The following is an 18,188-nucleotide window of genomic DNA, read 5'->3' as shown; positions in this document are numbered from 1 at the left end:
TGTGTTTAAAATTATTCTACACATAGTAAAGAGTTATCCGGTTGACCGTGGATTCGTTTGAACCCCGGAACATTGTTAATAGCGTTAATTAAATTCATTATTCGTGAAACCTATTGTTACGCCGCCTAAAACATCTGCACGCCAGCCCGCGCGACCGGACAACAACCGGCCTGCGTAACGTCACTTCGACCCTCAATAAACCTAAGGACCCACCATAACTTTCACTTCCCTGTATTGTTTCGCCATGTGTCTTCAATCCGTTTGTCTTGAAGAATTTCTAAAGCTTAAAAATATTCTCGAAACACAGTCGGTTTAGAGAGGTCCTTGGGTTTATTAGTCGCACTTAAAACACGGAGAAAGCGGGTATGCACCCATTAGGAAAATCCGAATAGCCCTGTAATAAAACAAGCTAGGTTTTTCTCACGCACACAGTCATCTATTCACCACGATGGTAGGAGACTCCCTACTCATCCCTTCGAGCAGTAGTGCAGGTCATGACCAATCGACACCGCGGTTCGTTACCCTCACTTTTCCTAACGAAAGTGGGACCAACGAATCCGCGTTCTTTAGGCACAGGGGCACACCCACACCGAACTTTTCTTCCGTATTAAAAAAAAGAGCGACAGACAGTCTAAAAACTAACGCCTAACGCGGCAGTCTACACATAGCGCGAGAGTCGCATACTTCACGCAAATCTTTTGTCGGTTCTCGGTGTTGTCGAACATACATCTTCTCTCCTAAAAATATCATAGTGCTAAGTCCATTAATACATTAATTTCCATTATAAGAGCCCTGCTCTAGCGTACATATCTACCGCATCTTCGTGCGACAAGTTGTTAATTATTTATTTCTCTACGTCAGTGTAATCTAAGTGTTGGAAATATATAATTTATAATTCTGTGAATCACAGTGTTATACAAACTCAATCACCCCTTATTATCTCAACGGAAATCAGGGGATCGATCAATTCGTGGTGTCGATTGTTATAATCGTAACGAGGATTTACGACCCCCGTTGACGTCTCTCCTCGCGATTACGTCTCCCCGCAATTGGTCGAAATTTACAAGGTCCTTCGAGCCGGATTTCGTGCCGCCAAAAAGTGCACTGACCAGTGACTATACAGTGTCGCGTGAAATCCAAGTTCCAACCACTTAGCCAACTGATCAAGGGAACCGCCATCGGAGAGAAGCACCTCCGTCGCTCAGCATCTACACGAGCCCACGCCGCATCGTAACGATTATCAACCGAATCCCAGATCAACGTCCATTCGATCAAGGTAAGATCGTTCATATTATTAAAATCAAATATGGCCCAAGCTGAACCAATCAGCACGTTACGGCGGAGACGAGGCGCCCTAGCCCGTCGACTTGCAACCATAAGGCGCGAACTCGATGAATACGAAGCGCCTGGGAAGGCAAACAGAATCTTCCTAACATCTTGCCGCAGCTCGTTCGATGAGCTTTGGAGGAGGATACTCGAAGTTCAAGATGTGTTAGATGAGGGGGAAGATGCGCGTGTAGATTCGTTATCGCAAGAGTATCGGGAGCTTGACATGCGGTTCCTAGGTCTCTTTGAGCAAATATCAGCAACAACCCCGTCGACTACAAAAATAGGTGAGACATGCCGGAAACCAGAGCCGACCACCGTTCCAGAGGTCCGCGTGCCCCAATTCGACGGTGCCCTCGAGAACTGGACCTATTTCTACGACACGTTCTCATCCATAGTGGACCGTAACGAAGGTTTGACGAATGTCCAAAAGTTCCAGCATCTACGCTCATCTATAACTGGACGGGCCGCACAGAGTATCCAGTCATTAGAACTCACAGAGGCCAACTATTCCATCGCGCTTGACACACTGAAGGACAAGTTCAATTGCCCCCTCCAAATCTGCATGCGCCATTGGAATTTGATGCGCAACTATCCGGAAATCAAAAAGGAAACTCCAGAAGCCCTAGAGGATTTGTTGGAAACCATCAGCGTAAATCTAAAGGCGCTCGAACACCTAAAAGAGCCCGTCACATCAAACATAGCGATGATCGAATTGATCGCGTCGAAGTTGCCCTCGTCCAGCCTGCGTAAATGGCAACGCACACTGCCCCGCCAAAAGGTGCCATCCTATCAGCATCTGATAGACTTTCTCAAAACACGGGCGAACGGGACTCAATTCCTCTCTAAAGAGAAGGAATCAAAAGGGTCAACCCACAAACACCACAGTCAGCGAACAACCATACCGCATGGGCGAACCCTTGCTACAACCAGCAGAACGGTGGTGTGTCCGACCTGCAACGGACCTCACGAGATCAGACACTGCAAAATCTTCAAGGCCAAATCAGCGACCAAACGTTTTCAGATCGTGAAGAAGGCATCGTTGTGTATAAATTGCCTAGGCACAGGACATTCGCCGACACAGTGTACATCGGGTTCGTGTCGTATCTGCGGTCACCGACACCATACTTATCTACACCGCGAACAAACCCAGGTAGACTCACGGTCGTCGGACAGTCGCTCATCGAGCGGTCGGTCGTCGGGCAGTCGCGCACCGAGCGGTCGGTCGTCGGGCAGTCGTTCATCACACAAGCGAGCCTCCACCGAACAATCACCATCGGGATCATCGAAGTCGCGGTCGTCCCACAAGTCGAGGCGAACATCCGACACTTCACGGAAGCATACATCTTCGGCTCCAAGAGGCACGAAAGAGCATGCCTCGTACGAGTCACGCTCAGCCCGGATCCAGAACACCACCCCAACCTCCTCGTCCAAGTACCAACCGGGGCAAAACTGACTATCCGAGACTACGACAGCAAGGGGGATCGGACTAACAAACACATCTGCCCACACCCCTCTGCATCATGATCTGTTGGCCACAGCACAGATCAAGGTTTTGAACAAACAGGCACAACCAATCCGAGTCCGAGCCTTACTCGACACTGGGTCGAGCATGAACTTCATGACCGACAAGCTCGCGAATTCCCTCGGTATAAAGCAAAGGAGATGTGCGATCCAGATCGGAGCCCTCGACAATTTGAGCACCACGGCAAAACGATTCACCACGGCCACAATCACGTCGACGGACGGCAAGTATAAGAAAACATTGAGATTTCTTGTTATCCCGGCCATATCGACCTTCATACCAAGCGAGCCCATCGACCCCTCGAGTCTGGGATTACCCAGAAATATTCAACTAGCCGATCCACAATTCCATTGCCCAGACCCGATCGATGTCTTACTTAGTACCGGATCCACATTTGCGTCGCTGTGCATCGGGCAGGTCAATCTGGCGCAACCAGGCGAACCTGAACTACGTCTACAAAAAACACGATTCGGCTGGGTAATCGGGGGGAGTCCCACGTCCCAAACCGCGATAAATACGTTCCACGCAACCACAACGGCTCTGCAAGAGAACCTCGCACGGTTTTGGGAGATCGGCGAGGGACCGGCCACTACTCATCTTTCGGAATCTGAACGATTATGTGAAGAACATTTCCGAAACCATGTCCGACGAACCAAGGAAGGCAGATACATCGTTGCATTACCATTCAACGAAAAGCTTTCCTCACTAGGGTCATCGAAGGCCACTGCAATGAGCAGGCTCGCCTCTCTTCATCGCCGATTCCAACGCGACAAACAATATGAAACCGCGTAATGTGCTGTGATTCAAGAATATTTAGACTTGGGTCACATGACGAAGATCAACACGGATCACGCCACCGACCACGGATATTATTTACCACATCACGGCGTGATCAAGGAATCGAGCGACACCACCAAGCTACGGGTTGTGTTCGACGGCTCAGCTTCAAGTACCACGGGAATGTCTCTAAACGACGCCCTTCATACGGGTCCGAAATTACAAGAAGACCCGAGAAACATCCTATTGAGATTCCGGTCATTTCAATATGTCCTTACCGGCGACATCGAGAAAATGTACCGTCAATTCATCCTACGTCCAGAAGATCGTCCTTATCAAAAGATTCTGTGGCGTGCCGACAACGGAGAGATCGAAACTTACCGACTCAACACCGTAACGTTCGGTCTATCCGCAGCCCCGTATCTGGCCATCCGATGTCTCAAACAGTTGGCAGAAGACGAGGGAGCTCGATTTCCGAGAGCAGCGCAGATCCTACGGCGAGACTTCTATGTCGACGATGCGTTGACCGGAGCCGATACGAAGGACGAAGCCCTATCAGTCAGGAATGATCTCACGAAATTACTTAAGCTAGCCGGTCTAAATATCCGCAAATGGGCATCAAACGATCGGGATCTGCTGCGAGGGCTACCTGAGGAAGACACCAACCAGAAATTACATCTCGGTGAGTCATCCACGTTAAAAACACTCGGCGTCTTTTGGGATTCAGCCGACGATACCATACTATATTCGGTCAAGACGAACAGTGACACTTCCCGAATCACAAAGCGATCAATCAGCTCAGTCATCGCACAAATCTATGATCCACTAGGATTGCTCGCGCCGGTAATCGTTCGAGCAAAAATGATTTTGCAACAAGTCTGGACATTGAAGGTTTATTAATTACAAGAAAGTTTGTAAAAGACTGAAGTTTTACGTAAAAAGTACAAATATTCTTTCAACAAAATTAGTCAAATCACATCATTATTTATACATATTGTATATAAATAAAATATGCGGATATATTACTTTACCCTAGAATTAAAATTCAATAATATTGAAGAATCTTATTTATTCAGATTTTGTACATTATCGCTTCTAACCTCGGATAATAGAACAACAAATTAAATATTTTTAAACAAAAAAACTTTGTTCCTTTGTTTGATTTCCCTTGCTCGCGTTTCTTAACTGCTTAGATATAAAATACTTACGTTTTCGAAAATTCATACTTCACAAGCTACTAAACGCTTTATCTGTTCAGAATAATTTATTGTTTTCTTAACTAGGTACATACCAAATACATCTATTAAGTTGGTACTTCTCATAATTACCAGTACATAAAGCTAAAACACTTTTGTACTATGCTTGTTATACATGGATCTAACAAATAATTTAACTTGTGCATTGTCGTTTGTATATTTTGTTACGTGTAAAATATTCTATTTCTACACTACTTACAAGTTCGATAAAGTGTACATTACACATCGTGAAATTTACATATTTTCACTTGGTTACCCTGCCCAATTCGAATATAATTCAGAACGTATGTGCTATATTTATATATTCTGCATTTGTTTTGTATATTATGTACATTGATCTGATCTTTGTAAACGCGAGTTTTACGATATTAATGAGAAATTTGCCAATTTAATGGAAGTTGTTAATTTTTTCTGGCACGTTTCACGTTAGCAGACATGTTTCTTAAGTTACAGTCGAAAAGTGTTTTTATGTAAAAGAATAGGAATGATCAAGTTATTTTAAGATGACAAGATATTTCACGTCTTCTATTTAAATATAGCGTTAAATTTTAATTCCGTCAATTCGTATATACTCATACATCGAATTTCCTTTTCTCATGTCATTTCTTTTCTTTCATTTCACATTTAATTACAAAGATAAAGTGTAAGTACGTTCCTCATAAAATTAATATCAACTGTCGCAAAATATACAAAAGTAAACTAAGAAGAGAGGTACATATTATTACACAAACTGTCGTTCATATTGCATATGTACATATTGTTTATTCGACCAATCGCGGGGAGACGTAGTCGTTAGAAGAGACGTCAACGGGGGTCGTAAATCCCCGTTACGATTATAACAATCGACACCACGAATTGATCGATCCCCTGATTTCCGTTGAGATAATAGGGGTGATTGAGGTTGTATAACACTGTGATTCACAGAATTATAAATTATATATTTCCAACACTTAGGTTACACTGATGAGCATAGATAGATAGATAATCACTTATTGCACGAAGATAAGATATATATGTACGTTAGAGCAGGGCTCTTATAATTAGATTTAGTGTATTAGTGGACGTAGCACTATAAGATATTTAGGAGAGGAAATGTATGTTCGACAATACCGAGACCGACTTTCGCGTTATGCTTAGACTGCCCCGATGGGCATTAGCGGTATACTTAGTAGTTGACTTTTCCAACGATGTAGAAGAAGTGAAGTTGAGTGACGATGCTGTGTCGGAGGAAAGCTAATGATGGGTGTGTCTAGCGCACGGGACCATCGGATTTGTTGGTGCCGATGTTAGTTAAGAGAGTGAGGGAAATAGGCTTAATGTTAATTGGTTAAACGAAGGGTCTTATCCGCCCTCGAGGGAAAGTGGTTAGTGGGAGGAAAGTTGCAGCGTACGTGAGAAAAACTAACTTTCCCTTGTCCCTCCGTGGTAGACATAGTCTTTAGAAATTCTTCGGAAACAGATGTTTGTTTGGTTTGAAGGACCTTAGCAGGCAAGTGACTCGGGTTTATGACGGGTGCTTAAGGCTATTGAGGGTACGCCGTACGGAAGAGCGGACATCTGATGTCCGTCTGGCCCGCGGTGTGTGACCTGGGCCAGGCAGAGAGTCGCCCGGCGTAACACATATGCAGTATAAAAACAATACTTTTTAGTTTTTAATCTCTTGTTTAAATATTCCTAATATCTAAATTTGTATCGGTCATTGATTCGATATAACTGCGTTTATTGGAAGTAATTAAGCTATAGCCTGCGCACAAGAGAAGAAGGAACAAACACGTATAGTATACACGCTTAAATAACAAAATTAAGTCAGTTTACGTTCAATGTGAACTTGATCAAAGTTCCAGTCTCGAATTATAGAGTTTCTTACTATCAGTTTACAAAATTCGATATTACGATTATGTACCGTATTTGAAAAACATAAAATGCTTTGTTCAATTTTAAATAAAACTAATATTTACCAAAGCGAATACGAAAAAAATGTTATCATCAAACTCAATTTTCAATTATCAAACTTAATCCAGCACAAATACAAATGTTATTCGTGCTTTTTTACTTTTACTACTTTTCAACTCTCTATAGTTCGAGATTTGAGTTCCGCTAACTTTCTTTCTACTGCGCATGCGCAACAGGAAAACTGGAATTACACGTAATAGTAAAAAATTCGAAAATCTTATCCTTTCGTGGCAGCGAAAGTAACCTAGGACTAGAGGTTCCATAACATTAATAATAATAAGGCAATAATATTAATATTAATGTAGTATCGTGGACGAAAGGCCTAAGAAATATCGGGCGAACTATGAACAATGTCGCGAGAGCCGAGGCGTCGTCGGGCCCATCAATGTGTCATCGGTCTTTTCAAGTGCATAGTTTCGTGGAAAAGACCTACGTGACCCTGGCCACGAGCGCCTGCAGAACACGTGTGCGGTGTGCCTAGGAAAAAGACAACAGAATGCGGCAACGACCAGAGAGTTAGTCGAAAAGCAGAGTGCGAGTCGAGGAGCCGAGTGCGAGCTGAGCGGAGACAGAGGTTGCGAGTGGCGTTGCCGAGAGAGTGTGGATTGCGCTGTTTTCTGTACGTTTGGCGTGAATAGTTCAGGTTGAACAACAATCGTCTTTTTCAGTCTGATTAACATCTCTATTGTCCACTCTTTGTAAACACATTATATCACGATATTACATATTTTTGGGGGCTCAGCCGGGATTGGACAAGACAGAAAACGAAACGGTTTAACAGAGCTATTCGAGCTAGTTGTGAATTTACCGGTGCGCGGTGCAGTAAAAGACGATATCGTCGACGGTTTAAGTTTGTGTAGTGTGAAAAATGGCAAACGTCGGGGACGAGCGATTGTCGGGTGAAGAGGGTTCGACGATGGAGGAGCTGAGGAGTAAGCTCGCGCGAATGAACCTCCCTATATCGGGTGCGAGGTCAGTGCTGATTGCAAGGCTGAATCGGGCGTGTAGGGCTGGACAATCGTGTCCTAAGGGATCGACGGGCGGTGAAGAGCTAACCGGTCAACGAGATCTAGGAAACGTACAGAGAGCTGAGCGTGATTGTAACGAAGATGAAGATGTTGAGAAAATGAATACGAAGGAGTTGAAGGAGCGCCTCGCTAGTTTGGGTTTAAAAACGACGGGAAGAAAAGTAGAATTACGCGCACGGCTACAAGCGGCCATGGATGGTAACGACATATCGTCGGAAGAAGAAAGCGACGACGAAAGTGAGGATGAAGATGACAAGAAAAACGCAAGAGGATACAAGAGAGATACGCGAAGGGTGTATCAGGACCGTGACGAATGTTGTCGAAGGGCATGCGTTGGTTCGACACTGAGTTTTAGAGACGTCGAAGATGCATTAGAGTCGTTTAGTGGCGACAAAGGTGAAAATGTCGAACGATGGTTCGAGTCGTTCGAGGAAGTCGCTGATACGTGCATGTGGTCGGATGGGCAGAAGGCAGTCTACGCCAGGAAGCTGCTGAAGGGATCAGCGAAAATATTCGCGAGCTTCGAGTGTCATGCCAGGACTTGGCATGAGTTGAAGAGGGGGCTAGTGAAAGAATTTTCGAGGAAAGTCAACAGTAGGCAAGTACATCAGAAACTTGAAGAAACAAAAAAGGAGAGTGATGAAGCATGTTTGGCCTACATGTACCGCATGCTCGAAATAGCCAGCCATGTGGACATGGAGGAGGAAGCAAAGGTGGAATACATAGTGGACGGAATAATAGACGACGAGAACAATAAGGCTATATTGTACGGCGCTACGTCAATCAAAGAGTTGAGGAAGAGGTTAGTGATGTACGAAGAACAGAAGAGTCGCAGAGCAAAGTCGATTGTGAAGCCGGCTAAAGCCCAGAAGAACGGGAAGCCCAGTCAATCTGTAGATGCAATGAAGAAAAGAAGATGCTTCATTTGCGATAGTGAGGATCATCTAAGTGTTAAGTGTCCGGAGAGGGGAGAAGGTGTTAGGTGTTTCGAGTGCAGCGGATTTGGACATATTGCAGCGAGGTGTACGGCACGACCGAAAGAGACTTGCGTAGTGTCAAGATCCGAAAAAGGGAAGTATGTGAAAGAAGTGGCGATAGATGACTGTAGGTTTGTGGCATTAGTGGATACGGGTAGTGATCTCACGTTCATCCGATCAGACGAGTATGCGAGGTTAGGGTCACCACCGCTAGGTAAATGCAAGTTTAAGTTCGACGGTTTTGGTTCCGCTGGCAATGAGACCTGGGGTGAATTCACTAAGGTAATGACGGTTGATGGGTGTAAACTGCCAATCACTTTGCACGTTGTTTCAAACAAAATATTGACGAAGCACGGCCTGTTGTTAGGCACTGATTTTCTGGATCAGGTAGAGTTACGGGTTAAACGGGGCGAAGTGACTTTCTTGCGGCTTGACGAACAGACTAACAAAGACGTGTCGGATGTGTTTAGAATTAACGTAGTAGAACAGACTGACGAAACAGACCTAACACACGTACAGGAACCGCATTATCGTGAAGCCATTCGGGATATTATTAAAGGGTATAGGCCGGAGAAGAAGAGAGACGTCGGGATAACCGCGAAAATAGTTCTGAAAAGCGACAAACCGGTAGCGCGAAGACCGCGAAGACTGGCGCCGAGGGGGAACGGGCAGCATGTCGACCAGGTTCAGAAATACCTGAATTCCACCGTAAACAGAAGCACAGGGAAGACTCCTTTCCAGCTACTGGTCGGGGTCGAAATGCAAGTCAGGGAAGAGGCGAAGATTAGAAAGCTGATCGACGAAGAGGGGGCCGCGAGGTTTGAAGAACAACGTCGCGAGCTACGTGAGGACGCGAAGAAGAAGATCGCCGCAACTCAAGAGGAGAATCGTCGAAGTTACAAGAAAAGAAGAAAGCGTGCGAAGCAGTACCGAAGGAAGGACCCGCACACACCTCGATTTTATGAAACCTTGGGTCCTAAACGCCGAAAGTGACGCATCTGATGACAGCGAGATAGAAGGCAACATCTGAGGGCAGATGTTATTGCAGGATGGCCGAGTGTAGTATCGTGGACGAAAGGCCTAAGAAATATCGGGCGAACTATGAACAATGTCGCGAGAGCCGAGGCGTCGTCGGGCTCATCAATGTGTCATCGGTCTTTTCAAGTGCATAGTTTCGTGGAAAAGACCTACGTGACCCTGGCCACGAGCGCCTGCAGAACACGTGTGCGGTGTGCCTAGGAAAAAGACAACAGAATGCGGCAACGACCAGAGAGTTAGTCGAAAAGCAGAGTGCGAGTCGAGGAGCCGAGTGCGAGCTGAGCGGAGACAGAGGTTGCGAGTGGCGTTGCCGAGAGAGTGTGGATTGCGCTGTTTTCTGTACGTTTGGCGTGAATAGTTCAGGTTGAACAACAATCGTCTTTTTCTGTCTGATTAACATCTCTATTGTCCACTCTTTGTAAACACATTATATCACGATATTACATTAATAATAATGTAATCGAGTACTACTAACAATATTAATAATAATAATAATAGTATGGTAATGGCAAGATACACGCGGGTATAAATTAATCATTCCTTTCGTAATATCTACGACGTCTTCGGGATATTCTTTAGAAATTACTTTATTTCTGGTCAATATTCATTAACGAGCAACTTTTCTCTCTGTTTCTTATCACGATTTTTTTCACTTCATCACAATTGTACCGTTAGAAATTATTCAAAACATTGTTAAAATGTCCATGAAATATATGCAATTGCCGTATTGAATAAGCGAGTAATGAAGTTGCTGTTTCACTGAATAAAAGTGAAATCTCCAATGCGTGTGCTCAAGTATATAAGTTAAAAAAAGATTGGTACATCAATGCCTATTATTCTTAATCAATATTCATCATTTAACAATTAGGACCGAATTTTTACAAACCAACTCTAAACCACGACCCAATTTACAAATAAAAAGATGGATGTGTAAATTAACTATCAACTATTAATCTCCAATCCTATGTGAAGATATAATGTTCGGACCAAATTTCTAAACTAACGTGGACAATTCATGCGGACTATTGGTGGTTGCTGCGCTACTTAGATCCAATGTGGCAGCCGGAAGACCAGGACTGACGCTGCCGGTTGCTTCCCGTGGCAAATGCTGCGATCTATTTAGCTTATTTCCAGGACTCGGTGGCGATCTATCTGCTGGTGTATCCGGTGGCGTAACCACGTTTCTGTGTCCGCTCACGTTCAGATGATTGTGCGTCGCTGCGATCGGAGCTGGCGATGAGAGCAACAAGGGCGGTGGAGACATTGACACGTGTCGATGATGATGATGGTGATGATAGTGTTGGTACTGTGCAGCTCGGCCGTGCGTTGCGTGGCTGGTATTTAGTTAGTTCGTCACGGGCCCGACTTTCGTTGGGCAGCCAGCATGGTGGATGGTTAACGGGCCATGTAGTTGTTGTTGCTGTTGTAGCTGGTGCTGGTTCTGGTGCTGTTGCAGCTGCTGCTGCAACGCCTTCACGGCATTCGTCTTCTCCTACGAAATAAGAATGATAGGTTAGGTTGTAGTCAGGGGCCATAACAAATTAAAAAAGTTATAATATAAGAATTTACATTTTAGTTGAAATGATTCTAGTTACGAATAAGTATTAAAGATGATTCAAATCTTTTTCGTTACCGATAACCATGGTGAAAACTCTTTTGGATTACTTTCAGCCATTGTCAATCTTATTGTCAATACTACATGCTTGAAGTAGAAGGAGGGGTACAGAGAAAAAGACTTTTTCTCAGCAAATATAATCGTTACTCAATTATTTTGTTCAACAGTTTTACAAATCTCCCAAAAATAAACGAGAATACGAAAATACACTGAATATCGTGTGTATGGTTATTTATAAAATCCCCTTGAAATAGTTGCGATCGCGGATCACATAAACAAACGAACCTGTCATTCTACAGAGTATCTTTTTCGGTGAAATTATGCAAACGTAAATGTAACTTCGGTAGAACTCCTCGAGAACTTGTAAGCTTATATCACTCTGACCCAACCAGTCCACTCTAAAGTGTATAATTTATAAAAGGGGATTATATTAATACGCGGAGGATGTGGTAGGTGGTAAGTTTTGCATATGAATGTTTGTTGATACAACGAATGGTTAAATGGAGGTTTTCATGAATGTGATAAGGACTAGATCGAATGTTTTAACACTTATAACTAGAATGCGTATTTTTATACAAGTTTGTAGTTTTACGAACATAATGAAAGAAATAAAATTTTAATCGAGATTTGTTTTCTTATATACGTATATTTTAGCGCATTTTATGCATTTTGCGCCATTTGCGTACCTTTCAATTTCGCACGAACGTATAAAGGTCAGCAATATAATTATAACGCTTCTTAAAAATGTGAAAAATCCTGGTTTCCTAAAAGCTTGCAATTGATTTCAGAAAAATTTTTATGAACTCTACCAGATAAATTATGGTAACTCTGAAAAACAAAATTTTACGATAAAATGATTTCCGGGTGAAATACACATAAAAGATGATTTAGACGTGTTTGAACGTGTTCGTTTTCTTTTTTAATAGCGATATGTTCTTACCCTCTGCCACACGAAGACGTTATGGACCATTGCGCATCCACAAAACACGATGCCAAGGCCTATGAAAACCGACGCAACGATTACCGGCGTCGAATGAAACTGGATGCATATATACAATATCATATCTGAAAGCATTGTTAGAGGATCATTATAACACGTATGCCATAACAAGCGGGACAAAGAATCAGCGCAAATATATATTCTCAATACATATAATTCTCGAAGCGTAAACTATATACATATGCTTTTAATTGAAATTTTCAATACTAGTTGCAAATTATTTTTCAATTAATTTATTATTTAAGTCTTTATATATCAATTCTCGACGAATAAATTACTTAAATTATAGAGAATCTATCTTCAGACAATAGAGAATTCAATATTTTTGGTCGTTAAGTAATTTACAAATTTCTAAAACGATTACGTTCGAAGTTTTGGACAGTATTTGAGGTTTCTAACATGACATTAAAAAAAAATAAATAAATTTTATGATATAATTAAAAAAACATTGTAGTCTATCAAAATTTCTATTCCGTCAAATTTATTAAAACGCAGTTTTCTTCTGAACAGAGTCAAAATGTCCGTCTTGAATCGAGTTCAACAGCTTAACGATCGATCGAGCGAATGATAGCTGTGTAAACTAGCATGACACAACGTAAACTTTAGATTAGATCTCGATCCATCAACCAGCCGTATTCATGCATGACATGAATATTCTGTTTCAGCTCTTTATAAATTAATCTGTTAAAACTTCCCTAAAAGACGATCATTTTTTATTTTTCTAAGAAAAATAATGACTATTCGGCGTTAAAATTAACTTTATTTCCATTGGATTTCTAAACTGATTTCATACACTCAGAGATAGTTCACAGTATCTTTTAGATTCATGCCTGAATTCAAGAAAAATTAAACGTATAACTTAAGTACTAGTATCTTTCAAAAGGTTAAAGTTGACAGAATTGAAGGAATTGGTTCTTACCAGTTAGAAAGACGGGAATGCTAATGAAAAACCCTCCGACAGCACATATCCGGCTGATGGATGATTTTTGCAGGTACTTGTTACTCCTGAAACAGACAAAATTTGAAGTGAAAGTCAGTTTCACGATTCTATGATAATTGAGCGAAATATAAAGGAACCAGTCTTTTGTTTAACAGCCAAGAATCTTTCAAAAATTCTACTGTAATTGATACTTCAAATATATTTAGTCGGACAAAGGATAATCATAATCGCAACGTTAATCTTAACTTTAATTCAAGGATCAAACAGTATCATTATACATATAAAAGTAAACATAAAGTCTATCCACATTATTGTTATTATTATTATTATTATTATTATTATTATTATTATTATTATTATTATTATTATTATTATTATTATTATATGTTATTCTATAATTGATTTTTATTTCTTTATTATCAATATTATTCTACTTTCTATAATGATTCAATTATAGATCTTATTTTTTGTCAATCATATTTCACTGAAAAGATCACTTTGAAAATAATCTAATAGTAAAAAATGAAAAATAATCTTTTTCTACCTTGTCTTCATTTTTTACAAACTCTGTCCACCGCCGTAAACCTATTAAATGCATGAAACGACAAAGCAAAGCTGCTTCACATAATTCCCCGCTCACGCAGTGTCAATCAGCTCACGACCGCAAACGATACTGCTAATTTCCAGCGACCACGAACGATTTCACCGTAATTGCCGGTGTGAAATTTACCAATACGTGCTCGAATTGGTCAATAATGAACAGAGCGCTCTTGCACACACTAATCTACCAACAAATAATATTGACTCAATTGAACAACAGCGCCTAGATTAACGGACAAACCGCATGTTCCAAACAGATTTACAATCACGGCAGAAAATACATGCCGTTATAGATGTTTCCTGGTCAAGACTAATTTCCACGCGTTAAGAACATTGTAACCGGAATCTAGGAAGAACTAGCACTTCCTGGAATAATACTATTGTGTCCTCGATTAATCTTTTCCCACTCATTTTCATCTCCAATTTCTCATGAGGCTAAGATTCCTGCATCTTTTATCATAATAATTTATTAATACTATTAATAAATTGAGACAATTTTACACGTCGTATTTTGCGTTATAAGATGACTTGTAATTTGTAAAATTTACCTGTAAAATTCCTTTGTTTGTTTTACCGAAGCAATAGTTGGCATTTCTATACGACAATAAGAATTTGTTAATACTAATAATCTGTAAGGTTATCATGTTATCATTCTTCTAATGGATAGTATATTATTGAAACTTTTTTTAATATTGAAACGCGATATTTTTTTGGAGAAGAAGTGCATAGTAGTAAAGAGTTGAATTCTACGGACGTAAAAAGTGGACATAACATTTTCTGTACATGGAGTCGCCTGGCCTAAACATTTTATGATTTCCGGGCAAAAAACAGACGAATCCAGCGCTGATTTTAAAGCAGCTTCATCCAAATAAGCCACAATAAGAAATTCCCACGAAACAGTTGCGTTCATCCCCTTTCGAGGTCGCCGACCTCTTTGAATGCGTTTCAAGTGCGTCGTACCAATGAAACTTCGAGTTCTAAACTAATTTCTCAGCCTTTTGCGTTAAATTTAACCTTCCGCGTTAGTGTATTTCGGACGAGCTCCTATTTTACGCTTTCGTCGACTTCACCAACGTAACACGCAGCATCCGCAAGTAAAACTGTCTCTTAAATTTGATGTGACACCGATACACGACGAGAAGAATCACAATGCCATTTTTATTCCACTTCGTTAATTTTTCGTCGTAAGGTTTAGCTGTAAATAGGATTAAAAAAATTTAGATTAACGAGGAATTTAAAATTGATCTGTTAAATCAACAATTTCCATTAGTTGTCAATAGATTTTATAAGCCTCAGATTACTGAGAAATTATACACATTGCAAAATATTTACCATTGGTTACCCACGCTACACGTAAATTTGATCAATCTACCAATGCACTAACACTGCAATAAATTTCTATTGCAACATTCCACGCTCCTTTGCCGCACCTTAAACTCCTCGCTAGATTTATTCCACCTTAAAGTGTCACATAACTCCTACGACACCGATATCAAATCTTAAACTCCACCAAATTCCAGAGAAACTTGATTTCGTCGAAAGTAAGAGATTAAACTTAAAAAGCAATTTATTTCATCTTTAAACTATCCCAAACTTCTTAAATATAATTTATGTATGTCGGAGATAAGAGGACACCGGTGCCTTCCCTCTGAAACCTCGGGAAAATCCATAAAAACATTGTAATTAAAATCTACAGTTGTAACTAAACGATTTGCCGTCATTCTAACCAATTGTATTTGTTTGAGACTTGTGACAATGAGCTTGGGCTCAAGGCGACAATTAGTCGCCGAACGTAGCCGCGGTCAACGGGACGAACTCTCCATCTAACAAAGGCATTGAGTAATCCTATAGCTCTCCTTAAAAGAAAGATTTGTAGCGGCACGTGGCAGTAAACATTCCAACGAGTTCTGTCCCGTAGCTCGCCACACGCAGATCCTATTCTCCGGACAGGATGTTTACCAGATGTCGACGCGTCTCCACAGTACGTGATCAGCTAGCCCGAGGACCGTCATAAACACTAATATCTAGTTACCTAAAATCCTTCAACAGATACACAGTCTTTGTCCCAGTTACGGGAAGACAGGAGAGACCTATTTTTCCACGAACGACGTCTCCCACTAGCAACCCTCCCTCAAGGGCGACTAGCATCCTTTTATAACTACCGATATGGAGATTGGCCAATTAGCAGCAACGTCAATTTCCCTTACTTTCCGAAAGTAGGATGTCCCCGACGAATCCGATGATCTCGTGTCCTTAGACACACCCCGTCATAGTTTTCCTCTGGGGTATCACCGGGACCGAAAGTCATTCTCTCTTGCGGTCTCATCGACAAAAAAAGGATTAACTCCTTACAGTCAGCGAATATTAACACAGAATCCGACTTAGATTTTTTGCGAGTGCGTACGACTACCGTCCCGTTGTCCGCGGATTCGTTATTGAACCTAGGATCATTGTCATTAGTCTCTCGAGTATCTAATAACCACGGTTACTTGTCCGGTTCTATGGTAATCGTATTTGCACTAGCCAATGTCTTCTCTATTGCGTAACGACGACGTGTAATCCAAACGAAGATTCGCTTTACGCCCCTAACCCTAATTCTAATGTAAACCCGACATATATATGTACTATTTGATCCGCTTCAATGTGATTTCGGCCTATTTTCAAGAAGGAAAGGGGAAATATAACCCTCCCTCCTTTTTATCGATTTACTTTCGCGTTTCGTCTCAAAATTATGTTAAAATTATGTTTGCTTGTTACAGTACCACGCCAAAAGAATTTACTTATAATTCTCAATGAGAGTTGATTGAAAATAGTTCGGTCGAGTAATAATAACTCCATTTGATTTTAGGATTGAGTTCGACTCTATTTTATTTTGAATATCTTGAATTTCCTTATAAGATCTCGAGTATGTTGCTGGTCCGTGATTGAATGTTGCTTTTTTCACTATGAAGTGATATGTGTCATCAACGGCATCAAAAGACACAATGAGGAACCGAACGCACAAGACAAGATAGATAGTTTATTTTCTAACTGTGAGCACAGGAACTACTACATACTTAATCCTTAAAGAACAGGGCACAGTAGATAATTATTATTATTAAATAATTTCCATTGAAGTACTTTTTACTATCAACTCAACATATGTGTAAATATATGTATATAAATGAAATGAATGCAAATGAATTTTAGAGAATTTTAAAGAATGCTTTGCACTGTTTCGGTAAAGTTATAATTCAGTCCTAAGCGGTACAAAGTAAAGTGTATAATTTATTTATTTTAATTTACAATGAAGAACGCAAGAATGATCATTAGATCGCTTATGCAAATAATAAATTTTCATTATTTTTAAAAATGCAATAATTATTTTAAGTTTAACTGGGAATTGTCAAGATTTATAGCTATTTCGTTTATGATTAATAAATATTGATTGGGTGAAACTATAGAACCGTAACGTCTTTTCCGATTTCAATGACTTTTGAATATGTTGTCAAGTGCATGATTGCGAACAACTTCCTTCTTTAACTATCTAAGAAATCTGTCTATATCATTACAATGAATTCTGTTTATAAATTACATATCATATAATTATATAATGACTCATTGAAAACCAGCTTTCATTTTTTGTTGATAGTATGGTAAGAAAATGTGAAGTTCGAACGCTTGTAACGATTGCCTGAGTTGCGTCATCCTTGGTTTTAGGAAAAGATAGGGTAGTCACTCAAGGATGTCGCGGCTTCGATGTCTTTCGTAGCTGCGACGTGGAGGCCACTCGGTTGTTCTTTGAACAATCGTCAACGTGGACGAACGTCAAAGCGAAACCACGCGAATTCGGCATTTCCGATAATACGGAACACTGTAAACGCGACTGCGTTGAATTCGTTCGATTAATTCCTAGCAGTATCTATAAACAGTGAACTTAAGGCCCCATAAACAACTGCATACGCTAGGTTGTAAGAAATAATAGCTATATACGTATGTAGCGGCACGTGAGTTAGAGGACGATGCAAATCGAGAGCGACTCATATTATTGTTTTGCCTCGTGACACTTACACAGTCTTGACGTACATGTAACGTCAACAAATATCTTCAACAGACTCAGGAAACATGAACCGCCTTGCACACGACACCGACTCCCAAAACAAAGGAATATGAA

The 18,188-nt window shown here is 41.0% G+C and overlaps 2 protein-coding genes and 1 long non-coding RNA gene across 3 annotated transcripts; 2 read left to right on the top strand and 1 right to left on the bottom strand.

Moving 5' to 3' along the window:
* The first annotated feature begins 1,306 nt into the window (after window positions 1-1,306).
* Window positions 1,307-3,643, top strand: LOC126877022 (uncharacterized). The gene is made up of 2 exons (XM_050639877.1): window positions 1,307-2,420; window positions 2,868-3,643. The coding sequence occupies exons 1-2, from the start codon at window positions 1,307-1,309 to the stop codon at window positions 3,641-3,643; spliced, it is 1,890 nt and encodes a 629-aa protein (XP_050495834.1).
* Window positions 3,644-3,679: 36 nt separating this feature from the next.
* On the top strand, window positions 3,680-4,528 carry LOC126877021 (uncharacterized). The gene has a single exon (XM_050639876.1). It carries the CDS (start codon window positions 3,680-3,682, stop codon window positions 4,526-4,528), a length of 849 nt encoding a protein of 282 aa, XP_050495833.1.
* An 8,598-nt stretch (window positions 4,529-13,126) lies between these two features.
* Window positions 13,127-14,654, bottom strand: LOC126877037 (uncharacterized). The gene is made up of 3 exons (XR_007694693.1): window positions 14,584-14,654; window positions 13,980-14,485; window positions 13,127-13,500 (listed from the first exon to the last, which is right to left on the bottom strand). It is a non-coding gene; the product is annotated as an uncharacterized LOC126877037 (long non-coding RNA).
* Window positions 14,655-18,188: the final 3,534 nt, after the last annotated feature.

This window comes from Bombus huntii, unplaced genomic scaffold, assembly GCF_024542735.1.
Source record: "Bombus huntii isolate Logan2020A unplaced genomic scaffold, iyBomHunt1.1 ctg00000111.1, whole genome shotgun sequence".
NCBI lineage: Eukaryota > Metazoa > Arthropoda > Insecta > Hymenoptera > Apidae > Bombus > Bombus huntii.
The sequence above is the reverse complement of the archived record's forward strand: the minus strand, read 5'-3'. Positions and strand labels throughout refer to the sequence as shown.